Source organism: Brachyhypopomus gauderio, chromosome 15, assembly GCF_052324685.1.
Source record: "Brachyhypopomus gauderio isolate BG-103 chromosome 15, BGAUD_0.2, whole genome shotgun sequence".
Lineage (NCBI taxonomy): Eukaryota > Metazoa > Chordata > Actinopteri > Gymnotiformes > Hypopomidae > Brachyhypopomus > Brachyhypopomus gauderio.
The window spans coordinates 20,589,685-20,617,330 of NC_135225.1; the positions used below are offsets into that span (position 1 = coordinate 20,589,685).

The window sequence follows — 27,646 nt, forward strand, 5'->3', positions numbered from 1 at the left end:
GCTCTCGGCCCGCCTTTGACGTGCTACGCAGACTCTTCGGAAGTGATATGTTCCCTCACGCAGAGGCTGGTGATGTCACCGAGCTGGACGTTCTCAGACCTGACAGCTGTGTAATCAAATAGAACACTGGGCTCCAGAGGGCACCACGTCTACAAGAGGGTGGATCGCTTCAAAGGCCATCGAGCGGGCTTCGTGATCCGGTGGAACCTCTGGGAACGTCTATGTCGGTTTGGATTCTCCCATTTCGCCTGGCCCCTGTAAATTCGATAGGCTGCACTTGCTGTAAAAGTGCAGAGAGAGAGAGGGAGAGAAAGAGAGAGAGAGAGAGACAGACAGATGGACAGGCGGAGGTGCTTGGCCGCCCTGGGTCCTGTAGCACATGGCAGCTTGCAGTCATTACAGATGTAGCGGTTCCGATTACCCACTGGTGCGTGGACACTGAGATCTTGTCCTGACCTCTTGGCACATCAACCATGCTCGGTACCTGAGACTGAGAACTGCAAAACTGTCCCAGCTTACCTGGTTGGCTGAGTAGAAGAGGAATATGTATCTTCTGCCTTCACCAATAACACTAGCTTATATACTACATGCACTACTTGTTTCCCAGGCAACAGAGAGATTGTGGTATCACAAGATTTTAGTCACTGTATGGTCATATGTGGTAAGACCAAACCTTTTCAGATGCACTCCAGTTCCAAATTTGTTTGTATGGGAGCATATGCACAATAGCAAGAGACCAGTGATAACTAGTCTGATGCAAACAAAAAAACGATCAACACCATCTTATCTTCAAAAAGCCAGTACGCTCAGGCTCGGAGCATCGGATAGCCGGAAAGGTCAGTGCAGTGTGGCACTCTGATGTGCTCCTCTGCCCTCTATGCAAAACTGCAAAAGGTTCCCTCCAAGTTGCCAGCCAGAAGTATCTGCCATCTTGCTTCAAAGAGTGATGGCCCAAAGTTCTGGCTCCATAAGATTCATGGAGAATTTGCTCTGCGACCTGTGGCTGAGTGCATGTGGGACGGAAAGGTTGAGTAAAAAAAAAAACAAAACAAAACAAAAAAATAATCAGCACATTTATCAAAATCAGTTACAGGTAGATTTAAACAGCTGACCATTCGAATCTTTACCTATTAATAAGCTAGAGGAACTTTAATGGATTCTCCATTCGGATGAAGGCACCAAAAACATAATGACAGAAGAAAGTACAGGGAGACCAAGATTCCTTCACCTTTTTGGGAGCTCACAGAGAAGAGGCCAAGTCAGCACACAAGCATGAGACCATCCCTCTGTTAACTCACCCCCCTGCCCTGCTCCCAACACACGACTTTCTGAAAAAATCATCAAACTCTTCAAGCATGAAAACGATTTCCTTTTCATCTTGATGTTTCCCTAAACAGACGCAGCAGATAATAGTCTGGCTGCAAGCCGATTGATTCCTCCTCTGCGGACTGCAGTCGGAAAGTGAGATGGGGCGCACGTGTGCAGAGTTGACTTTTAGTGACTCTCTGCGCTGGCATTTGATCATTCCTTCAGTGCTGGGACAGCCTATATTTGCCTCCTCCTATTCTGCATGGCCAGCGCATGTCTGACTGGGTTGAGAAGAATGGCGCGCCATGTGTTCTGACGAGCGGCATTGATGTCTGCAATGATAGCAGAGAGGCTGAAACCAAGACGCTCTTCAAGAGCCTGCAATAGAAAGGGCACATCCAAGAGAAAACAGAAACATCTGAAGGAGCACATTTCTCCACATCGCAGCTCCTTCCGATATAAGACTCACAAAGCAACAGTTCATGAAGGCCTGTGAGAAGATCTGTGTGGGTTTGAAATTGTAGTCTCTATTACTCTTCAGTATGATAGGATATTGTCATGGATACAGACATGTCATGCATAAAACAAAGTTTGCTGGAAGTAGCGTTATGTGGGACTGCAGGAATATGCATGTTAAAATCAGTAATTCATTTATCGACTGAAGCTAAAGTTTGTCATACAGTTATATCTTATTTAATTCAAAGATAATTTCCCACTGGTAATTATACTAATGGAGTCAGGATTGCCACGCAGTTTCCACTCCTGATTTAACTCATCTCCTCATATCAAACATTTAACGTCAGATCTATGTTTCCAGTTAAAGCGAGCACGTGCGTTGCAGGGTATACCATTTGTTTGGTGCTTGTGGGGGCGTGGCTATCCTCTTCATCATTCTCTCTCACGTGTGATTGAGACATTCCCAGCCTACGCGTCTTAGACTGTGTTAGACGTGATAACTGCGATCGCATGTTCCAAAAACATGTATGCAGTGCCGCCATTAGGATTTAAATTTAATTAAAATAGTTGTACTCTTAATATTTTAAAAGGCAGTAAAAGAAGCAAGTTATAGTTATTCTACTGTGTGTAAATGATGCGCGATTAAACCTAGATCGAACACAATAATCGATATACACAAAATAAAAGACTAATTAATCCCCTTTATGAAGAAAAAAAAATATTTCGTTTGTTATTTACAATAAGGGACATTTTTGTCCAGCTGGGCTGGACGAAGGAATTCTCCAAGGTGCTGAAAGTACGTCGCCTGCATCCAGGCGCGGGAAGGCTTCATATACACCCGAGAAGAGAGAGGGGGCGGCGGTCCACAGCCACACCCTCTGTAGCTTATTGGGCATCATTCCGGGGAACGTCACATGAAGAAGACCCACACGTTTATACCGATGAATTATAGATGAAAGGTTAGCTGAAAATGCAGATTCGGTCCCTTGCACAAACCTTCGACTCGTACAGCAAACGACGGTTGTCCGACGACCGTTTCAACTCACTCCGACTCACACCCCGACGAGGAGATGAATCCTGAGAATCCCTAATAAAGTCATCTCTTACTGGGAGCACCTTGTTTTTCTGATTTCACTCTGAGCAAGACAGCGACACAACAGAGACACGATGCTTGGAACCTTTAAATATGGCACAGCGGCCGTTCTGATCTTATTTAATGCGTTGCTCCTTATCACTGGATCCTCTGAGGAGGGAATTTTTACAAACCATCTTTTGGTCCAATTACATGAGGGTGTTGATGAAGATGAACTTACGGCAGAGTATGGGTTCGGAAGTGCCAGAAAGGTAAGATTTGATACCCTCATCAAAACGCACCGAACTCTCGTGGTTATTACGATACAAATGTTTGCTTTTAAGATTAGTCATTTAAACAATTGAAATTTGAATATGAGCGTTGACATTAAACCCACAACTTAAAGATAATTAAGAGCTCTTTATGGAAAAAATCTCATCCCCAGAACATCCTACAGTTTTGTCGTTGTCAATGAGTACACAGAGTCCCATAAATATTAATCAATCTATGTGTAAAATTCGGTAAATGAGCAAGTCGAAAGTTTAGATTCGGGGGGAACGTTTTACACTCTATTATTCTCTGATGAAACAGGGCCTTATTATATGGACAGTAAAAGTTTAAAAGCCAAGACATACTCAATTATCCGTTGATTTTCTAAAGTCATAAAAAGTCACCATATCTGACATAAACATAGCTTTCTTCCACGAAGCAAATAATTGTTGCAGTTAATAGTAGTTAAAGTCAAAGACCAGACTATAGCAGCCTTCTGAATTTCTTTCAGAGGACAATCATAACATTGAAATATTGCCCAGTTGCTTGCTTAAACATACTTTTTAAATGTATAAACCGTTTGCTATGAAATAAAACAAATAACTATTTATGAGAACTGATGAATTTATTTGGATGACTGAAGTAATGATCAAAAAATGTTTTTTATAAGGTCACAGTGTCAATATGACCTTACATCTGGTGAAACAATGTTTGGCCATAGTTATTTTCCTTTAATCAGCTCATACATTTCTTACAGATTAGCCACACTACTCTATAAACAATGTCAAATGCAAGTTCAACGTTTATGCATTTATAGTAGGAGTGCTGAAAAATGACTTACACTGCCATATTTCTTTACCGTCTACTATTATATGCTATGTAGTTCATTTATTTATATCAAAGTTAGATTTGGGCTCTTTAGATGGAAACTGTCCCTTTAGAAATTAGCGGCAAAATTCACAAACACATAGACATAAAAGATTTTTGATATGTGTTTTCTGCTGTGTGTGGGTTTGAATTTAGTAACTGAGCATGGACTATAAAAAAAAACTTCCAACCTTTCACACAGCATTAATGTTAAAGTATCTAATCCACTCATGGACCAAATTGCCTTCATTTGACATCACTGCACTTACTTATACGGCCGCCATAAAGAGCCATTTATTAGTGAACAGAGCACATGATTATCCTGACAGATTAGTGCTGTCAAATGTCAAAGTGTGAGCTGTGGGAGTGCATTGGGGTGTTACGCCACTCACTGAACGCAGGACTCGACGTGTGCTCGTGCATTTGAAATTTCGCTCTCTTGAAGCCTACGGATGCAGTTTGGAACATGACACAAATTTGTCTACACATGCAGGTTCTCACCGTCTAGCCCTTTCACACCCAGACACTCATCGTACAACAAAATCAAATTCAAAATGATATGATGTCTGGTGAGATTAGGACATACGGTATCTCACAGCATCCATATAATACTCTTTATTTGTCTTCAGTGGATACCCTTAATTATGAGTTGCATGCACTCTGTGATTAGTCTTTTGTGGCTCTCACTCATGCTTAACTGAACTGAAGTTCAGTTGTCTTGGATGAACCTTTGTTGGGCTCTCATGTAGTCTCAGCTCCTGTAGTTAATTTTCTTAGCCCACTCCTTGTCTGGTTTTATCTACCAGTCATAACATACACAAACTGTGGCACTGTGAGCCTGTTTTTGAACGATGTGCTGGCTTTAATTACATAGATGAACAGCATTTACTCTCCATCTGATGCTGATGTATATGGACCAGACACTGATCTGACATGATGGATCAGTCCAGTGACCCTGGGATAAAACAGAACCAGAGCACCATGTTCGCTGTGTTTCTACCCACGGTGGGCCAGTGGTGTGTCTGTGATTTCTCCTTTCCTTTTCCCATAACCTTTAATGTTCTTTCTGTTTTCCTCAAGCTTCCCTTTGGCGAGAGGCTTTATCATTTCTACCCACGGGACGCTCCTAAGACCAGGAGGAAACGCAGCCCTCGACACAGTCTGGAGAAGGACCAACGAGTAAGCCTACCAGCTCTGTGTGTGGTTCCCATAGAAACCGGCCCGATTCCAGTCCTTGGGAAACAATTGTTAATAGTGACGGGTGATGTGACCTAAAAATTGGATCGCTATTTTTTTTTTACGTGTCAACAATAATATGAAGCCTGTCACACTGCGGATGATGTCCTGAAAGATGTATTGTACGAGGGCTACAGTGTAACAATACATTCATGTTTTATTATGCAGTATATGGATATATTTAGTTATGTCTTGACAGTAATCATCAGTACTACAAGTACATAAATAAGCCCTTGCTAATACCACAGTGGAGTCATTTCAAAATGTTGTTTTAATAGTCACCATGAGACAGTGCTGTAGATGAGCAAACATATTCTTATGGTAATACACATTAATGTTTTGGTTATTGCCATCACATGCACAATTAAGGAAAAATACATGATCCGTATGTGTATGTGTGAGTGTGTGCATTACCCACTCGCTGAAGTCTGAGATAAACAAAACAATAGGGCTCCTTCATTAAAATGGTACTTGCTGATGGAAAATGCAAAAGTTCTCCGATGTCATTGGACGAGTCAGTACAGAAATTCAGAGGTTCCGTGTTTACAGTGATACGGATGAGACATTATGTATGAAAAGCATATAACCCTCTTAAATTGTCTCTCTATTTAGAGACAACACATCTTTAGAGATTGCTCATGCTTGCTGGCAAAGGTTAATGGATCTTTCATTCAAGGATATTGGATAATGTAAAAGTAACCTGAAAAAAATAAAGGATAATGGTTTTGCCATGAGTGCTTATGTAAGGGTATGACCAGAAGTACAGACTTTGCACACAGAATAGCCTCATTTTGTAGGTCTACACACTAAATCTTGTTTTCTGAATCAAATTATTTACTTTACCTATTCCCTCTGACACCATGGGAGTCATGAATTTTTCTAGTTCGATTGCTACCTTATATAGTAATTTATGGGCATAGATTTATGCATATTGATGCTTCAGGTGTTCACATAATTTTTTGGCTAGATTGGAATTCTTTATCATATACATGTGAATATGTATGAATATGGTGTCTGTGCAGCTATCTGATGAGAATTCAAGTAAAATGTTTCAAAATGCTGCATTTGTCAACAGATTTTCATACATTTTGGAAGTACTGATGTCTGAGGTGCATCATTTGTATATGGTGGGTTAAGAGAGCGCATGAATTCATTTAATGAGACACAAGAATGCGTATTTTGCACATTTCTAACATTTGGAAGATCTAAGAATATTAACCTGTTAGCTCCACATTGTATACTCTGTTATTGCAAACTTCATGAGTAAATGTGTGAGCTATTGAGTACTTAATAATAACAGTTTTTATATTATTTATGCTTGGGGTTTTAGTTGATTTATATATTACTACTTCAGGCTGACCAGAAACGTCCCAACTGACAGTTCAGCTCCATAAATTTTTCTGCACAAAACTGCTCAATGGGATGAAACAGAAATACCTGGATTTGCTGATTGTCTCTGTGAGGAAAAGTGAGGACATACGTACCCACTGAGTAGCGTAGCCGTTTTGTCTGGGTTTTCTTCACAAACACAGAAACGGAAAAGCCCAACTGCAGTGCTAATATGTGTAATCACTTCGCAGCACTGTAAAACCACTCCAAATTACGTTAGACAAATGATGTCTCACGAGCCATTAGTAATAAAAATGAAAGTAGTAATGCTTTTTACAGCTGAATAGCGATGTAAAATTACAACTGCTAAGTATTAGTATTCCTGCATTTGCAGTGGTGAGCGTCAGTGCATGTTAAACCACAGCCTCGCTTTGGTTAAAGATCAGTGAAACCAGGCAGAGGATCTTTGTTGTCATAGAGAACGTTGTATTGATCTCGCCTCCTTGGCTCAGGCTCCTCGTCTGGTCTGTTGGCTGAGACAGTGCTCACTCTGCTCTTCATCCTCATCATCCTCTGCTTCCCTGTCCCTGCAGGCTGCTGAGTAACAGCATCATTGCAGAAGGAGGCTAAGCATGAGCTTCCTCATTTAACACTTAGGAGTAGGTCTAAGTGTAGGTTTAAGTGTAGGTCTAAGGCCTATGTGAAGTTGGTCCTAATGCACAGATTGAATGGGCTAAGATGCTGGATCTATGGTGAGACAGTATCAGCTGACTACATTGTAATGAAGATTTGATTTCGAGGTCAGGAAATAGAGTGCCTACGTGCAGAAAGTCCAGGGATGCCATTTTAAGGAACAGCAGCGATTGAATTGTTAGGTGATAAGAGATCAGACAGGCTGATGTGGGTAACGCTCTATAGTTAATGCCACAGGGGCAGAGGTGCTTGGCCAGATAAGAGAAAAACACAGGTGTAACTGCCATCATTGATGTGTTTTCTATGTGTTTTCTAAGTGTCCTAAGATGTGTTCAAGGAAGCTTCATAACTACGCCAAGTGGCTAGAGTTTTGCTCTTTGATCTTTTAACTTAAAGCCATTTTAAATGTCTTGGGTTTTCCTCACAACACAGTAGGAGTCAGTTCTTGATTTATGGGCTCTCTTCATGTGCTTGTGGAAAGCGGAAGATATTTTGGGTTCCTAATATGTTATGATATGCGCTAATGCTGAGTTTGAATTGATGCTTACTTAATTTACATGGGAGGGAATGTTTCCAATCTAGATCATTTGTAGTCTTCCAGTGAGATCAATCTGGAACATTTATCCAGAGAAAGATGTCCAGAGTGGGGCTGCTTCAGTATTGCCTGCAGATTTCATCATGATGGGGGTTTATTAGCAAATGTTAATGAGTATTAGCTTGATAGCATAGTGAGTTATTTTAACCTTGCATACTTATTTACCCAAACAAGGTTAAATCGCCTGTTTCATGGGTTTGTACAGATACACAACTCACACATGACCAGGACTTTATTTCTTTTTTATTCTTTAAAGGGCTCATGAATGCTGTCTCGTATGTTGTGACATTAGTCATGCAGGACACAGATCTTGACCGTGTGTGTGTTTCAACTGCAGGCCCACACACTGAGGATCTAGGTCATTGGTGCCCCTGTTGCTTATGAAAAAAGAGACGGCACCACAAAGATATACATAATGGAGTGAGGTTGCTAGTGCAGGCTGTGTCTTTGGTGACTGATCAATCATAAAGTTATCGGAGAAGCTCGTGCCCACTAGACAAACTTGTGTCTGATATTTGGGTTACTGCTCAGTACAACACAGTACAACACAAGGACACGATACAGAACAATCTACTCCTTACCCTGTAAATCCACCTTTTATCATTTACAGAGATTATAATTCATCCTCACAGTAGTAAAATATACATTACTGAGAAATTATATGGCTGGGGGGGAGATGTAGATTTTACCAAGAGGAAACCAAGATAGCTTTTCCAGGGCAGCGTGCCTGATTTAATTTCCATTGTGATGTGGGTGTTGCAACATTCACATTTGTATTATTTCTTTGTCAGCACATTGTTTGGGTTGCATGTTTATGTCCTAAGGGGAAGCATTATATATAGGTTTACCAATAACTACAATGACCCAGCTCATATTTATAAGATCATTAAATTTTAATGTGTTTGAAAAACTGCTTGCGGTATCACAGGACAGGATGTGCAATTGAAAGTTCACAGTTAAAAGGTAAAACATTCCTTCTTTGTAATTCTACTGTAACGCTGTTTTAGAACAGGAAACCTGATGTGCAGTTTGCTGAGCCTGCCACGGTCCTCAGACCTCCGTGAACTAGCACGGTATGATCAGAGCATTACATTACTCGGGGTGTTAAAGAACACCAAAACGGCAACTTGTGGAACCAATTAAATCCGAAGGGCAGAGCTTGTTCTTGCCAGCCTTGATCCCGGATCTCCTCATTACCGAACAGGAATAGTGGACCTCACAATGGTACAGCTGGGCTTAATTGTCTTTGCGGTGGTACGTAGAGTAAGGTGTGTTTCTTTGTCAGATTTTGGTAAGAGATTGGTGGGTTGGACTTGAGTTTTATATGCTGCCAGTGTAAGGAAAATATATTATGTGTATAATTAAGAAAAATAAGTAAAAAACATAACAATGCATATTAATAAAAAAGTCTGAAACAAGTAGAATGATAGTTTGGAAATGTTTTATAGATAAATGCTAAATATATGATAATGGAAATGTTTTATAGATAGATGCTAAATATATATATAAATAAATATATATATATAAGTATAAATATATAAGTCTAGTTTCAAGTGCTTGAATTAGCTCAGAAGTTCTTTTTAGAGCAACAAAGACCAGAACGTGGCATGTAATTTCATGCACCAAATTCATACATCAAGAAGCTGCTTCCAGGTCCTGTCAGATGTTAAATGATGTAGTTGTCTTTCTCATTTCAGATTACTGGGAGTGATTGTGAGAGTCAGGGACTGTGCACTACACTGAGTTTTTCTTTCATATTTTCTTCTAAGTGAGTATTGAGTCAGAACAGGGGGGCAGCAGGGAATTCACATTTCTAAACTAATTAAGGCAACGCTCCAGGTTTATTTGTGCTCTCTTACATCTGTCATTCCTGCCTCTTTAAACCCTTTAGGTGCTAGTCCAAAAAAGGGAGGTGATATTTTATGTTTTGCTTAGCCCTCGATATTCAACAAGTATATACTTCCAGTCATTTTCATTCCAAGTTTAAACCCAGCCAAGTCATGCACATTGCTGACTGTGGACACCTAACTGCAGGTTTAAGTGCTAATGTCAAAGGGGTAGGAATGGGTGTGGCAAATAAGAGTCACAGGCAGAAAGTTCTATTTTAACATTAATAAAGCATCCTAAAGTTGTAAGCTTATTGCACACAGATTCACACAGCAGTCAGCAGTGCATTTTAATGTCTCCTTGTTGAAGCTGGGGTTGTTTAGCCAGGTTTTCTGAGTTGGTTCCTAATAAATATTTGACAGGATTAATGTCTTAAATGGTACATGTACTGTTCAAACAAACCTTCCTCATCTCACATTTCCACAAAAATCTGTCCTCAGGGACATCGAGGAGTTTCGATTTCAGCTTCCAAGCCTTTCTCTACTTATATCTTATGACAGTGTCACCAGTCTGGCAGGATGAAGGCTGTAAACATACTCTGTAATATGTGCTCCCTTGCAGTGCTTTATATCGCAAGCTAAATAATTTAAAATGTTACATTTGAATTTAATAGAACACTTGTGAATATTCATTAAAGCACGCAGCCCTTGGACTGTCGGCAATGATATCCCTAGTCATCATGAAAGAGCTTTCAAAGCACTTCTTAAATCAGGTCAGACCTGCCTTTGATCTGTACAATGAAAGAGAGAGAATATGCAAATCTAGATGGATAATTCAGGCGTTCTTTGTTTCCAAGGCCTTATCACACCACATAATGCCTGAGGAATGGGCATCTGGCTTCTGTGGGTTTTAGCTTCTGTTGAGGTACGGGGCCCAGACGAGTAGATAGAATGAGAAGAATTCGCGGGATGATAAACGAACGTATCTTTCGTGCCTGAAAAGAGCTCTCAAGAACGAGTACACACAAAAACTATTGTATTTCTTCATGAATTAGACCTGTTTTCCATTTGAAAAGGTTTCATGCTTTTGTTACTGCTCACGATAAGATAGGATTTTTATGATATAAAAATGACCTGTTCTTAAAGAAATTCCTTTTTATGTTTTAGGTGAAAAATGTGGTTGTTCAGGAGGGCTTTGCTCGTCAAAAGAGAGGCTACCGTGACATCAATGACTTTGACATCAGTATGAATGACCCACTCTTCACTAAGCAGTGGTATCTTGTAAGTAATTACTGTTTGCATTGTCTTCATTTTGCTTGACCTTCAACACTGTGGCAGCCTGTACAGGATGAATCTAAACAGCTGATTTAAAGATTTCTTTTACATTAGCATTCTGTATCAACGGCGTGCAAGCAAGCTTCACCTCAGTTCCGGCTCCGTTTCTCCAGGACTTAATCAGGCTCGGGAGACACGATGGGAACGTCCCCTTTATTGAGCATGTCAGTTTTAAATGTTTCCCAGCAAGGTTTCGACAACGTGTTACACTGATGACTTTTATCTTGTTCTGTTGCGCTGTCATGGTTGTGACTAATTTTCTGATGTGCACGTGCCCAGAATGTTAACACACACAATGCACATACTGTGTCACTGATTAGATAAACACAGGACAGGCTGACGGCACTCCCGGTCTGGACCTAAATGTGGCTGAGGCTTGGAAGATGGGCTACACTGGGAGAGGAGTGACCATCGCCATAATGGACGACGGTGCGTACACTGTAAAAGTTCATCCCCCCATCAACAACAATGAATGCCTAACTAAGCAAAATATATGTAATTTTAACTTTAACATAATCTGTTTTGCAGGTGTTGATATTATAGATATATGTATTGTACCACAGAGTATATATATTTGGTATTTTTGACAGGCATTGATTATCTACACCCAGACCTGGCTTCAAATTATGTAAGTATGCTTTTAATGTATTATTTTTTAATATGGTAATAATTTTTTCTCATGTGGGTGGTTTGCTTTGGTTTTAAGATGGTTGACACTTGTTTTGCTATTGTTCTGCTGTCTACCAAAACAGGTATTCCAGGCTAGTGTGGAAACTCAGAAACACGATGTGATTTCCGTTCATAGAGGCTGTATTGCTTTTCTTTATTATTTTGTCCATCAACTGCAGATTTGTTGAAATGCCTCTATTCCAGGAATTTCCGACAGTACAGACACCACGAGATTACATTTAAACGTACTTTTTATAATTAATGGGGCGTCTGCCAGGGAAGTGTGTTAATCAAAAGCCCCAAGTTAAAACCGAGCTGCCATTTATGACAATTCCTTATTGCACCTTTAAGATATGGACTGGGGGAAATCTGACTGCGATGGGTGGTTGAAAGCCTTTCTTTTGTAACCATTGATGACACATCTGGGTCATGCATGTAATCAGATCTGAATCTAATGAAGGGTTTAGCTTGTGTGGTGAGATGGGAGCAGACTGCACCTTGGCAATTAAGAACGCCACCATTCTCCCATCACAAATCTCGTTCCTTCGAGATTTCAGAACTCAGTGCCCTGCATGCAGCAAATCAGAGCTTGACTAAAACATCTTGGCATTCTTTACCCTCGCTTTCAGTTTCCCAGCCAAAGACACTTCCTTAAAGAGAGCCGACGGTTTAGCAGCGCCGGCATTGCAGAAACAGCAGCACGGAGTTAGCGGCATCCGGAAAGCGGGGGAGCCTCGGTTTGAGGGGGTTGTGGGGGGGGGGGGGGGGGGGGGGGGGGGGGTGGAGTGTTCAGGCTACGGGGTCTCGCCACTCCTTTGAAAAACAGACGAGCCCTAACCCAAAAATAACCTTTGCTTATCTGCGGCGGAGGACGATGCCAGCACACGCCCCGCTGGACTGATGTCTCCTGCCGAGCTGAGCTGAAACAGTCATTTTACCGCATCCTCCCATCCCCCACCTCTCCTCATCCCCTCCTCTCTCCATCCTCTCCTCTCCCCATCCCCTCCTCTCTTTCCCTCTCGCTGATGCTGTTTTATTTAGCACCAGTTCCTCCCAGATCTCCAGCACTTCGTTCTCACTGAATTATCAGAGTAGGTACAGGCGCTGCACTATGTCCAGTATCCCGGCTTGTACAGTGAGACCCAGAAAGTACTTAATGTTTTTTCCTCCATATTTGGATGATTTGAAGTTGGCAAAAAAACAAAAAAACAAAAAAGGATGCGTGATAAATTCACTCATATAGGCTAATGTTTGATGAAGAGGGAATTCGCTGTAATCGTTTGAAGGATGTTTTTTGACAGGGGACTGCGTTTAATTCATGGCTTGATAACTGCACTCACAGGCGGCAGCCAGATGGAGATTTGCCAGATTCTCTCTCTCTCTCTCTCTGTCTCTCCCTCTTTCTCTCTCTCTTTCACTCTCCCTCCCTACCAAAAAACAGAAAACAGGAGCAAACCCAACCTGCCTTTAAACATCTTTTCAGCTTTATGTATGTTTTTCAGTGTGCAGATATTTTCAAGTTGCTATGGAAATGCGATCATGTCATTTATATGAATGCCATATGCATCTTTTTGAGATTGGATCTTTTCACTAATGAGTTCAAGCTATAGATATTTCCTGTCACTTTTAGCACATCAGAGCTCACATAACTGACACAAATATAGTTGGTTCGCACTACAGCCTTGAGGGTGAGGTACATAGAAAAGCTAAATGAACTGGACAGAAAGCCAGAGACAGATGAAGAAAGCAGAAGACCAGAGTCGAGAGGAACACAACATGGCAGGTGCCCAGCTCACAGGCCTAACGTGCGAGAGCATCTCCCTTAATTACTTTCATTACTGAAATGATTTCTTCTTCACTCTCTGTTGGAGCAGACCGGGACTCGGGAATGTCTCACTGTGGTGACATTTTCTATAATCGTGCTGTTCCTGCAACAGCGTGTGGGGCAGGAGATCCCCGTCACACCATGTTAAATAGTTCCTCTTTTGTTAGATGTGCTTCTGGTCTGGTAGCATGGGAGCTGTTGAAAGAATGAACGATTCCCTCTCCTGTGCTCTTGTAATCACTAGTCTGTTCCCTCGTGTAAGGGGAACACCGCCACCATTACTTCACCGCTCCTGTAATCAACCTGTGCCATTTAAATGTTTCACTCGGCTTTTGTCCCTGCTGGTAGTCTGTTTATCTGTAGCTAAAACAGTGTTTGCACAAGTTCTTCAGAAATGACATCTTAAAGGATGAGCATAATAACTTTGGCTATTTTGGGTTGAATTTCCTGATGCATTATTTTATAAATATTGGTCAAATTATCTCAGTTTAGTTGGTGAGTAATGGTAATATTGGTAATAATGGTGAGTAACGGTAATATTTTGCCTCATGTTATCCATAATACGTCTTATTCTTATATGTTGTTGATATTCATAGTGTTAACAATGACAGTATACACTAAACATTAAATAGCAAAAACTGATACTTCAAGCGCACGGAACTAAAAATGAGACACGATCATAGATAGCTTAAATCATACTGGAAATATATCTATATAAACTATATAAATAAATAAACTACCCAGTCCCATAGAGATCTCTTGAAAATGGGTTGTTTGTTTAGACTGGTCTTGTGTAAAAAGTGTAGAGAGCCCAGACACTGCTCAGTTTGTATCTCTAACTGCACTCTAGTACCTATCACAGTAATCTCTGTCTACCTTGCACTGCTACAGTGATCAGACTGGCTGCTGGTGTCAATACCTCTCAAAGTCATGCCGTACACTGAGTTAGCAGCTCCAAACATGTCATTACACTGCGCAGAAGCGGCGGGATGAGAGGCTGCCCTTTGCCTTTCACTGACTCATCATGGTAAATGCCAGCCAGCATCCTCATCAGCCTGGAGCTGTCGATGACTTCTGTGAGCGATCTTTTCAACTGCAACCTAATGAATGCTGGTGTCTTCCTACTGTCTGGGCAATAGAGACTTTGGACAATGCTGATGCCCCTAGGCAGACAACTTAGTGGTGAGAAAAGTACCAACCCCCTACTCCCACCCCCACCCACTCCCACCCCCTACTCCCACCCTCAACCCCCACCCCCTACCCACACCCACTCCCACCCCCTACCCCCTACCCACTCCCACCCCCTACCCACACCCACTCCCACCCCCTACCCCCTACCCACTCCCACCCCCTACCCACACCCACTCCCACCCCCTACCCCCACCCACTCCCACCCCCTACCCACACCTACTCCCACCCCCTACCCCCACCCACTCCCACCCCCTACCCACACCTACTCCCACCCACTCCCACCCCCTACTCCCACCCCCTACCCCCACCCACTCCCACCCCCTACTCCCACCCTCAACCCCCACCCCCTACCCACACCCACCCCCTACCCCCTACCCACTCCCACCCCCTACCCACACCCACTCCCACCCCCTACCCCCACCCACTCCCACCCCCTACCCACACCTACTCCCACCCACTCCCACCCCCTACTCCCACCCCCTACCCCCACCCACTCCCACCCCCTACTCCCACCCTCAACCCCCACCCCCTACCCACACCCACTCCCACCCCCTACCCCCACCCACTCCCACCCCCTACCCACACCTACTCCCACCCCCTACCCCCACCCACTCCCACCCCCTACCCACACCTACTCCCACCCCCACCCACTCCCACCCCCTACTCCCACCCTCAACCCCCACCCCCACCCACTCCCACCCCCTACCCCTACCCACACCCACTCCCACCCCCTACCCATACCCACTCCAACCCCCTACCCCCACCCACTCTCACTCCCACCCCCACCCACTCCCACCCCCTACCCACACCTACTCCCACCCCCACCCACTCCCACCCCCTACTCCCACCCTCAACCCCCACCCCCACCCACTCCCACCCCCTACCCCTACCCACACCCACTCCCACCCCCTACCCATACCCACTCCAACCCCCACCCCCACCCACTCTCACTCCCACCCCCACCCACTCCAACCCCCCACCCCCACCCACTCCAACCCCACACCCTAATTCTGCACATAATTGGTTTGTTAGTGGCCCATGTTTGGTTGTCAGATGTGTCAATGCAGTTCCACTGAGAAAAGACCGACTTTTAATTAACAAATTGTTGGCAAATCATTAGCAATGGAAACAAACCATTAGCATTCCACATTATTCCATGCTCTTGAGATAAATGTCATATGAAACCAGTCTCTCTCTGACTCAGCTCAGTTATGAATACTAGACTCTCTATTAAATATATTGAAATATTTTTTGTTAACAGGTTGCACCAAAACTTTACCAAAATATATTACCAAAATGCCTTTTTTCCATTGTATAGATTTTCATATCAAGTCATCTTAAGCCACCACACCATTCCTGCTTTTTATTTTTCATGGACATTTTTGAGAAAATCATTTATCACTTTAGTTCACTTGTTGGTATACACTGCACATACATGAATGCCATTAGGTTTGATGCCTCTGAAATGTCTCTGAAACAGTTTTAACCACAGGTATCCACCAGCCTTCCATTTTAATTCATGTAATGTAACAAGCTAGTCAAACATTTTCTGTGGTCTGTTGAACTCAACCACATGAAATAATTAAAATGATACGGGCAGTCCCATTTTGGTTATATCTGTGTGCTGGTTATAGTAATAATGAAAACAAAATGTGGCACATTTTTTCCATTCTTGATCTGCACACAATGTGACTACTGAAAAAATATGCAGCAATTCCCAATCCAGGACAATCAGTATGTCTGATATCAGTATGTCTGATATCAGTATGTCTGATATTCCAACTGAGTGTTGCTGTTTTCTACACTAGCACATTAGCTAACATTTTTCAAGCAAAGATTTACACCTTGTTTGCTTAGGAAAGGTCAAGCAAGGCTATTAAACTTGAAACAAACTTGAAAGCGCTCCAGAAAATATTTACAGAGCCCATTTAGACTTTCTTAACCGCCCACATCAGTTCTCTACCTGTCTGTAGGACCCCAGAGGCTTGTTGCATGCCTGGCCTGTTCACTTACACAACCATGCACACACATCAGTAGTGTGGGCGCCACTTGCTTGACATGTTCCTGCTCGTGGAGCATTGAGAAACATCACAGTTCCTGATCGGGACTTTATTGTGGTTCACAGTGAGGAACTGAGACTGATTCCATAACCTGCTTACTACACGTTTGGGCAGAGTATTCAGTCATCTGTGTAATTGGTCATTCTGAGGTACATTGTCATAAAAGGCCCCAAGGCGCTCTGTATTATTTCATTGGATGTTGTGTAGGTAAACTGACCCAGAATGGAACCCGTGGCTCCCGAGTGGCATAGAAGAAAATAACATTAGCCGTATAATTGAGAGTTTGCTGGTTTGAATCCTGATGGTGCCACAGCCATCTGTGGTTTGGAGTCCAAGGGAGCAAAACTGGCACTGCTGTCAGTGTGGGAGGGATGTATCGCTCTGTCCCCTGTCAATCACAGCCACACTATCCAATCATGGCCATCTGTGTGCTCACAGTCATGGATGCCTGTGTGCTTGGCTTCATATATCTAACAGGAAGCATGCATTGGCCTAAATCCTTCAGGGTTCACTTGTTGATGGGGGAAGTTTAGAAAGATGATGGGCAGGAATTTATTTAATCACTTAAAATTGGATGAAAACTTAAAATGAAAACAAATAAAATGTAAAAAGAAGAAGATAAAACTACAGAAATGGTGATACCACAGAAAAATAACTTGAGAAATCTCGAGCTGGGACATAGCGACATGGACTACTTTTTAGTTTGTGAGGGGCACTAGCTTGACATACATGCAACTCCCAGTCCCATATAGCTAGCAGCAAGGTCACATGCAATGATTCATAGCTAGCTCCTTAGCAAACTCCCTGTAGAATTTTTGTATGGAGTCAAACTGCTCTAGCTGAACAGGGCCTATTCCAACACTGTGTGGCATAAATAAGAGACCTTGATGAAACTTGTGGCAAAGGTGGAGACTTCTTTACAGCGGGATTGAAGCTAGAAGCCACTCGGTGTGCAAGGGGACAGTTCCTTGACCACACTTACTGAGGAAACCTAGCTGGTTGGAAGCGTACTCAGTAAAACGACCTCAAACCATCTGCTTTCCTGGCCATTCCATCCAGAGTTGTGTGAACTTCTAGTTGAAGCCAAACGCTCACTTATATTTTTGTATGCTTGATACTTGAGATGCATCAGTATAATGACAGTTGCACCACAGCTCTGACTGTTCACTGAAAGAAAACATCGTGAAAGCATTTCCTCAGAAGGCTGCATATCAAACTGAAACCTCCCTTTGATAAAGTCTTATAGCCCATTGACTGCTTTATCTACTGCCGACAGGAGATGCGTTCTGTGTGAATATATCGGGTACATTTCAAAACTACAGTTCACCGAGTTGCTAAAGCAGTACTTGCAGATATGAGTTGGTGCAATGATCCAGTCGTGGAGTATTAAAACTAGATGTATTTGTTATAACTCTATCTAGCTAACAAGGTGGAAGGGTTGGCACATCCAATCATAAGTGCCCATTCTTGTCTAATAAAAGAATTCAGGATTCATTCAGACATGCATTTTAGTGCAGGTGTAAATAGGTTGTGAGAGAAACAAGATGGAAAATGCCACAGTGCATTTTCTGATCAAGTCTTAAAAATGAGCATATATACAACATTATTAGTGCTGCAGTAACAGACAGGGTGTCTGTCCATGTCTGGCTACCAATAAAAAAAAGTCAATGTTTTTTTATTCTTGCAGAATGCAGAGGCCAGCTACGACTTCAGCAGTAATGACCCCTACCCATACCCCCGCTACACGGATGACTGGTTTAACAGGTAATCAGTGCTCTGTCAGTGTGTTTGGCTGCATTTGTGACTGAAGGCAGCATAAGGGGTGGAGGGGGTGGAGGAGGAAGATGAGTGAGTTGACCCGAGACCATGTTTCCTGGCAGCAGTGGACCAAAGGACTGCTTGCTTCTCTACATCGATTTTCCTTACACGTAACCCCATTAAGTCGTCCTGTTCCCTGGGATCTCAATCTAGCTGCATTAACACAGAGTGTCTGTCTCATGCTGACTCCGCACAGAACCCAAAGCTAGTTCTGTGTGTTTCATCAAAATCAGTGCAGAGACAACACAGGACGTTGAGCGCCCGAGCAGCGTTAATGTTCACCCCTACAGAATCATCACTACAGAACACATAGATCAACAGAGAGAGATAAAATGTGCTTTTCCAACATGGCTTGGATGCTGTGGTCTAATTCTAACAACGCCACCAAATTATTACACCTACTGTCATCACCACTTTTGCACCACCTAAGACAGGCAGCCAGTGAAATGTATATATAACTTCATATGCATATATGTGGGAGTGATGGAAGAGCTGTGTGTGATGGCAATAGTAATATCAATATGCCACAGACTTGCAAGCTAATCAGATGGTTATTTATAAAGAGAGCAGCTCTGGCTGTATGAAAGTGATGAGAGTCACCCACTGTCTGTCATGCTGAAATTCCTCCAGGATTAAAGCCTCCCTTTGTGCTGATTTGGGAAACATTATGCAGTTTTCGTATAATGGCTGCGATCATTATTCAGGAAGAAGAACCTGATCCAGAAACAGTATAAAATGGAGTCTGTCTCTCCTTTGTTCATGTGTGGCAGCTATCACGATGAAGCTCAGTAAAATGACAGCAGACAATGGGCCCTCACTTTAGATTATTCATAACACAAATGCCCATACAGTAAGGGGAGCTATTAATGTCTGGCATCAAGCAGTGATTGTGTGTGGGAGATGCTTAAATCATTTCAAACTGCAGGACGGAAAAGTGTCCTCAACAGATACTGAACAAAGACGGTGTGCACATGAAGTATGCGTATACCACTCCCAGCTATACTTCAGCTCACAAACTCCAGGTCCTTGTATAGTTGTGTTAAGGCAGGGGTCACCAACGTGGTGCCCGCGGGCACCATGTCGCCCGCGAGGACGTTATGAGTCGCCCGCGGGCTTGTTTTAAAAACAGCTCACTATATTGCCATGCACCAAAGCGCTGCATCGTTTATGTTTTTGCTGCTATTAGCGATTGTCCGCGGTTGCTAGCGGTCTTCCCGCTTAGCAATTGACATGCGCACATGAACCCAATACCCCCCCCCCCCATGTTAAGGACTCGACAACTAGAATTCATTAATTACTTAGTTAACATTAAACAGTAGCAGACAAATCCTATTTAATTCATTTGTTGCATGCAGTGATGACAATTTTGTAAAAATGGTAAAAAATGTAGAAAACCCTACAGCAAAACGTGACACATTGATTCAGTGTGAACTTCTTATTGTCACGGTGACAGCCCCGGACCCTTCCCTGTGGGCGTGCCGCTATGTTGTCTGTGTGTCGTTGTGTCCATGTATGTACTTCCGTGGGTGTGGGTTGTCAGTGAGCGTGTTCGTAGTCGCACCTGTGCCTTGTCTCGAGATCACGAGGGTAAGCGTTGACCGCCTATTTAATGTGCGTTCGCGCAGTGTCCTGTGCTCGTCTTTGTCTGAGTGTCACCTGTTCGTTTTTGTGTTGTGTGTGCGCGCTGTGTGCGCTACATCGATCACTCATTAAAAGTGACGTTTGAGTGTGCGAGCTGGAGTTTGTGCCTCGTCCTTCCGCCCGCATCCCTGCGTTACACTTATGTAGTATAACAAGGACTCTGATTTGGCTGATTAGGTGAAAATTGACTTTCATAAGTCAAAATATTGTACATCACTCTCATGGATATTTTAAGCAAACAATTGACTGTAGATTAGTTGCATTGAGGCTTCTCACTAGAGCTGAAAAATAACAGCAATGATTCTTAGTCCCAGTTCTCATAAAATAACTGATCAAATTATAATATAATTTTGTGTTAGGGTAGAGCAAACACAAGACAGTATGTATATCCTGAAGGGGCAATCTATGTTTCTATCTTCATTGACCTGCTCAGCATTGTGAAAGTGTGAAAGAAATGAAACAGCTTAGAAGACTAGAAAGTTGGGGCAATGTCAATATAGCTGGATAGCTAAATTGGCCAATTACAATATTTTATGTAATTAATAAATAAATGAATGCCGTTAGTATCTAGGAGTTCTTTGATCCCACTGTGATCTGTGAATTAGAATACAAAGCAATGCTAGTATGAAGCTTTGAGATGGGGATGAAGGAATGGAGCGTTAATGAGAGTCACAGACTGACTGGAGGTCAGTGGAACACAGGAGTCCAACCCTGAACGTGACTCTTCCTTTGTTCTGAACACTGTCTTTAGTCATGGGACCAGATGTGCTGGGGAGGTGTCGGCTGTTGCCCATAACAACATCTGTGGAGTGGGTGTGGCCTACAACTCCAAGGTGGCAGGTACTGGTGTTTATTGCTACAAACGTAAAACTGCATGCCGGCCTCTCTTGGACAGCCTTGGAGAACACACACACACACACACACACACACACACACACACACACACACACACCACACATATATATAAAGAGAGAGAGAAAGAGAGAGAGCACCTTTCATACGTACATGCAACTCAAAGTGCTTTAAAGAATAAATAGTTATTTGCAAAGCAGATAGAAACCACAGAACTTAGTGTGTTCAAAATGGAATTTAATTTTGTCCAATATAAAGCAATTAAAAAGCTGCTTGAGGCAAGACCACAAGCTAGTAGTTACATTTATTTCACAGCTAGCTTGTCTGAATGCGCTATTATGTATTGCTAACAGCAACATGCAATTCACAATAGTACTTTTATAAATCAAACACTGTAAACATTTATAAGGAATGTATAAATTAAATCATAAATAATACATGGCAAAATAATTATAAATCATGAAAACAGCCTACTTATGAATGTTTCATTTACCCACCATGGTTGTAATAGAGGAGGAGGGCCGGTGACCAGACACACTGCGTGATTTCAGGAGTGTAGCAAGTTGACATTTTCTATTCCAAAGGGCACAAATGGAAAAGAGATTAACTGTTACCCAAACAATGCAGTTCACCTTTCTTACAAAAGGACTGCGTAGGCTACACTGTTATTGATGGGTTAAGCTCCAGAGCTGCATACGGCGTTTTTACTGTTTTCCTTATTTTTAAAATGCACATTTACATAATTTGGCAGATTCCCATCGTGAGTGAATTACAGAAGCACTTTGCCATCTCATTTGTAAACATTTATCATAATGTTGATACAAAAGACAAGTTTATGGATACCCTCCAACCAAGGCACAGTCAAAAGAGACAAGAGTCAGTATAAATGAATATATACATGGGGAATAAAACTACAGGAAGGTTTGGTAATTGTGTGCAGGATTAGTGTTTATTTAAGTGCTCTTGGAAGAAGGAGGCTTTTAGTCCATAACCATTTGTTCAGAGGGAGAGTGTGGGATCTGACAAATGGCTTTGTAAAGGTAGAGGCTGACGCACTTATGACTTTGTAGGAAAGCATCAGGAATTTCAGTCAAACACAGGAAGCCACAGGAAACCAGTGGAGGGAGCACAGCAGTTTAGTATAGTGGGAGAAGTTGGTGAGATCGAACACAAGCTGTGCAGCTACTGCATATTCCAGACCAGCTGCAAGGATCTAATGGCTAGACCAATCTCAATATGATCAGAGCCTGAACAAAGAGTGGTTGGATCGTTTATGAAGATAAATGGTTGAATCCTCCTGGTGTTGTACAAGACTGCACGTCAGTGATATGCAATACCCTGGACTTTCTGAGATTCAGCTTTAGGTGATACGCTTCCATCCATAATGTCTGCAAGGTATTAGGAGAAATGAATCAAAATGTAAGTGTCTGAGGGAGGGCACGGGAGGGGTGTGTCGTAAATTGTCATAGGATACGCCCTGTATGGATGGAGAGTGTGCATGTGTGCCAGAGGACACCAACGTCCCTCCAGAAAGGATGTAAGCCAGTGTCATGCTGAACTAGAGATCACAAGGTTGTTAAGCATGGACAGGAGAATAATGTGGTCGATAGTTTTGAAGGTCTTTGAGGACCGGGTGGCTGATTCATAGGCATGAAGCTTCAAAGTGATTGCCCTGACTGAGATTGGTGGTTTCGAGACAAGCTGGTTGGGATCCCAACAGCAAGAAGAAAAAGTGGCTTCTGATGAGAAAAGGCTTAGAAAGTGTTCTTGAGGACCTGGAAGGTGATGGATGACAGTGGTCTGAATGTTTGTGGTGGAACAGTAATAGCAGTTTTCTAGAAAGTACATTGACGGTTCCAGAGTGCACTTATCATGACTGTGCAAGTTAAGTGTTTAACAGTTAAGGGTAGAGGAGATGACTGGTGTTGCAACCACTGCTGACAGGGGGCAATTTGGAGTTCTGTGAGTGGTCAAGAAAAAAATGCTTATAGGGTACACTTCAGAAAGAGACAAGGAGTAAATAGGGAATGAGGGAAAATATGTAATTTGAGGTAAATCTAGTTGATGCACACCCAACCATTACAGATGCATGTGTCTAAATGATCAGTGCTGGTCCTGCCATAAAATTTGCACTTCAGACCCTGACACAAGTTCAGATGCATGGGAACCCTCATGTAATCTGTAATCTGGCTGTGTCTTGGTGCAGGCATCCGTATGCTGGACCAGCCCTTCATGACAGACATCATTGAAGCCTCCTCAATCAGTCACATGCCACAGGTCGTTGACATTTACAGTGCCAGCTGGGGCCCGACCGATGACGGCAAGACAGTGGATGGGCCCCGTGAACTCACACTGCAGGCCATGGCAGACGGCGTGAACAAGGTACTCTTGGGAAATGTAGTTGTTCACTCAATCATAATATTTACATAAACAGATGAACAGGCAGGCAGGCTGATACCGCAGTGATTTCTGAGGGAAAATGTGGTAAATTGCTCGGTTTAAAGTCACATTATACATAACTTATTCAGATGGGATGCAATTTATTGTTTTTCACTGTTCCATTTTTGAAGCACACACCTGCTGCTATGGGAAAAAATACATAATAAATAATAAATTGTAACAGCTGTTGTAAACTCATAGCCACTGGAGTTATGAGTCCTTCCGGGCGTAATAGTTATTTAAATCAACTTTCATACTAGACAACTGGACAAATATTTAATTGCCATGTGAAGTTCTAAGACCCTTAGGGATTTTAAACTACATAAAGTACAAATTCATGAGACAGAAGTTGTCTCATAACAGTCCTAAGACATGACTAACAAGGCTCATGACCATGGCCTCAAATTAACTTGTTGATTAATTAATCGTAGCACTATGGAAAGGTGCCCTCAAGATTCAGTGCAGTCAGGGAGTGAGCAGACTTCTCTCACTCTTCCTCCTAGAAGAGAGAAAATCCAACTGCCCTCACCCAGCCATGATCCACTCACTCATAATGGAGCTTACGTAAGCCTTGTCCTGTGTGCTCTGAAGAGCTTCCTATTGATGTGGAGTGTAATTCACTTCCATGTTTCCTATCGAGTAGTTGAGTCTTCTGGGGAACCCTGTAACACTTGTTACATGGGTGGCCGAAGTCTACTCACCTTCCCTATAAACGTCACTTAGTTTAGCATCTGTAGCCCGTGCTTTGTGCCTGTACAAATTGCAGCTAATGGAAGGGAAATGGTAGTGACCGAGCTGGCTCTGTGGTTTTATCAGAGCGCTGCGTTTCACTTTGTGAACAATTTGCACCTGAAAGAAGTCAGGCCCCGCCCACACCACACCACACCCCCCCCCCCCCCCCCCCCCCCCCCCCCCCCCTTTCACTGTGGGCACTGAAGCTCTTGGTTCTAGTCATGGTTGGTTTGCTGTCCAAGAATCCCAAGACTTTAATGGTTTATATCTCACATGACATCTTCATTTGTTTACTTGCAGCATGGCACAGTGTGCACTAGGTAGTAATTTACTGTACATTTTTGTCATAGAAAACAAATAAATAACAATTAATTGCTTCTTAAAGGAGCCATTTTCTTAGCCGAACCAACTAAATGACTAGAGCTAAATGACTAAATAATTAATGTTTCGCTTTGTATGGCTTTAGTGGAGGAAGAATAAATAATCGCACGGCTGTAGGAGTCATAAAAATTGCATTCTTATAGCTTAAGCACGGAAATCCTTGTGACTATTTAACCTCAAAGTATCCCTCAAACATGGGAGACTGTGGCCCTCCCACACTGATGAGGTTTCCTCTTAGCAGGACTCTGTGTGAATAGAACACGGTACAAAAGCAACAGAGTTGAAAGTGCAGTCATTTGTTTTAGCTAATTGCAGCCAAGCTGAGTTGATGGGTCTTCATTCAGAGTGGGAGAGAGAGAGAGAGGGAGAAATAAAAATAAATACAGAGAGATGATGAGAGAAAAATATGTTTACCAAAACAAAACCCTTGGCAGTACTTTTTTTAATGCTTGTTTTAATTTTATAGTTTCCAAGCACACTGTCACCCCAAGCAATCCAATAAGCCAATCGTAGTTTATTATTTCATTAAAAAGCTCAAGGAACAAGTACCAAAATCATTACAGAACAATCAAGCACATTTTCTGATATGAAAACATGCAATGATTGCCTCCTTACCTGCTGACATCAGTGAAGGTTTCACACAGTATGCTTATCTGTCTTCCTGCAGTAAGAACCTAATTCCAGAATATGCCTCGTATCACTTAAGCCTGTGTTAGTCACTTGTTAGTCTTGCCTGTGCTTGACTGTGCTGGGCTATCCCACAGGGCCGTGGGGGTAAAGGCAGCATCTACGTCTGGGCCTCAGGGGATGGCGGTAGCTATGACGACTGCAACTGCGACGGCTACGCCTCCAGCATGTGGACCATCTCCATCAACTCGGCGATCAACGACGGGCGCACGGCCCTGTACGACGAGAGTTGCTCCTCTACGCTGGCCTCCACGTTCAGCAACGGCCGTAAGAGGAACCCCGAGGCGGGCGTGGTGAGCAGCGTGTCTGTATGCTAATGTTGTGGGCTGAAGATGTGCCTGTTTGCATTTGTCTTCACTTGTCGGATCTTTTTTAATTTTATTTAAGAAGTAAAGCAAACCAACAACTAAGCAACATCACTATTTCGTATTAATGGTGAACACAGCGATATGTTTAAAGGTTGCTTATAAGCTTGAGTCTTGGGGACAGAGACTTGAAGCTAAGGATTGGTATATGTGCTCCCTGGTGGTAAAGCTGCCTAAGACGGTTGAGTCCTGTAGTGAAGATTTTGCCAGGATTAACTTCCGATGGCTCAGAGTCCAAGAGAACACATGTGGAGTGGTGTAGTTCCACCTTCTGGGTGGGAAGGGTGGTGTAGTTGCTCTTTCCTGGAGCTTTCATGCTGGCTGACGCGGGACGCCTGCCAGGCTGTGTAGACTGAACTGGAGATCTTAATTTGACCCCCCCCCCCCCAATCTAATGGAGCTGAGATGAAGGCCACTTGCACCGCGGGACTGAGGATCTTGTCAGATGGACATGAAGGAAGACAGAGAGACAAAGATGAGGGCTGGGTGGAGGGATGTGGCATCAGTGTGGAGCTGGTGTCTGAGAGATGTTCAGTCCTCTCTCATCACCACCCTCATTACCTGATGACTGTCACACTCTCCCCTATATGAGCTAATAATCTAATATCTATAAAATATCTAGTAATTTATATATCTAATTATCTAAAAATGAGCCGACGAATAATGATCTAAGAGTATAAGTATTAATTAAATTATCTTGATTGAGATATGAATAATTATGATCATATTGATATTATATAACAATTGCATTTGTGTTAAGAGATTATACTGTTATTATACTGTGCAAGGGATATAATGGAAGAGAAGTATTTCATGTATTTCTTGCATGTCTCCTGATATATGCTCTTTGAGGCAATGCATCTTTCAGAAATTTGGAACTGTTAACTAGGATAAAACGAAAGCTCAAGGTGCAACAGATATTCGATTGTGATGGTTGCTGTTTTGTAATTTTTTTCCATGTAGGTGTCAGTGCTTTTGGTTCTGGTTGGCTTAAAATTCAAATGTTGTCAGGTGTTCACCAGAGGAGGATGGGAACTCGTTTTTTGGGTTAGGGTTCCTCTTGAGCGTTTTCTCTGTCAGCCGCAGGGAGTTTGTCCTTACCACTGTGGTCTCAGGCTCACTCCCCTGGACGTATGTAAAGCTGCTTTGTGATAACGACTGTTGTAAAAGGTGCTGTAGAATCAAACTTGGGTTGATTGAAAAAGCTTATAGGTTCGACATATATTTAAAATGTGGAACCTGTTAAAATTCTTTTCTTTTTGTAGCTTAGATCAGTGGGACGTCTTCACCTAAGAGTCAGGTGTGATTACACTTTTGCCGATCAGTTAAATTGAGTGATTTCAAAAATCTTAGATTGGACTGGATTTAGATTCAAGGCTTGTAGGTTATAATAGAACATAAGGCAGCTGTAGATGATTTCAAATTGTTATCTTTTTGAGCAATAAATACATAGTTAATATTAAGCTGTTTTAAGACATTGTTTGACCGTTTTTTGTTCATTTTCAGTTCATTCCAAAATACGCTTGTCTGCGTCTGTTATGTTCAAGAATTTATTGGCATGAATGTAAAACACTTGATACCTCCAAAGCTGCGTTCTCTGTACATGACGCATTTGTAAAATGGATGTAATGGTAGAAACATGGGAACAGGTCTCTCTCTCTCTCACTCTCTCTCTCTCTCTCTGTCTCTCTCTCCCTCCCTCCCTCCCTCTCTCTCTCTCTCTCTCTCTCCCTCCCTCCCTCCCTCTCTCTCTCTCTTCTCTTTCTCTCTCACTCTCTCTCTCTCTGTCTCTCTCCCTCCCTCCCTCTCTCTCTCTCTCTCTTTCTCTCTCTCTCTCCCTCCCTCCCTCCCTCCCTCTCTCTCTCTCTCTCTCTCTCTCTCTCTCTCTCTCTCTCTCTCTCTCTCTGCAGGCCACCACAGACCTGTATGGAAACTGCACACTGCGTCATTCTGGCACGTCGGCCGCTGCCCCTGAGGCAGCCGGCGTCTTCGCCTTGGC

General features: G+C 42.7%; 1 protein-coding gene and 1 long non-coding RNA gene across 2 annotated transcripts in view; one reads left to right on the top strand and one right to left on the bottom strand.

Annotated features, from left to right (window-relative positions):
* The first annotated feature begins 2,659 nt into the window (after window positions 1-2,659).
* The window catches only part of pcsk2 (proprotein convertase subtilisin/kexin type 2), a 39,356-nt gene continuing 14,369 nt past the window's right edge, over window positions 2,660-27,646 (top strand). Inside the window, exons 1-10 of the mRNA XM_076974871.1 lie at window positions 2,660-3,108; window positions 5,054-5,152; window positions 10,820-10,933; window positions 11,308-11,416; window positions 11,578-11,615; window positions 18,420-18,496; window positions 20,943-21,031; window positions 23,250-23,425; window positions 25,360-25,575; window positions 27,558-27,646. The exon at window positions 27,558-27,646 is cut by the window's right edge and continues 12 nt beyond it. Coding sequence (XP_076830986.1) covers window positions 2,932-3,108; window positions 5,054-5,152; window positions 10,820-10,933; window positions 11,308-11,416; window positions 11,578-11,615; window positions 18,420-18,496; window positions 20,943-21,031; window positions 23,250-23,425; window positions 25,360-25,575; window positions 27,558-27,646 — 1,184 coding nt within the window. The 5' untranslated portion in view covers window positions 2,660-2,931. The remainder of the gene's footprint in view (window positions 3,109-5,053; window positions 5,153-10,819; window positions 10,934-11,307; window positions 11,417-11,577; window positions 11,616-18,419; window positions 18,497-20,942; window positions 21,032-23,249; window positions 23,426-25,359; window positions 25,576-27,557) is intronic.
* Window positions 20,568-24,288, bottom strand: LOC143476613 (uncharacterized). The gene is made up of 3 exons (XR_013121338.1): window positions 24,184-24,288; window positions 21,541-21,616; window positions 20,568-21,087 (listed from the first exon to the last, which is right to left on the bottom strand). It is a non-coding gene; the product is annotated as an uncharacterized LOC143476613 (long non-coding RNA).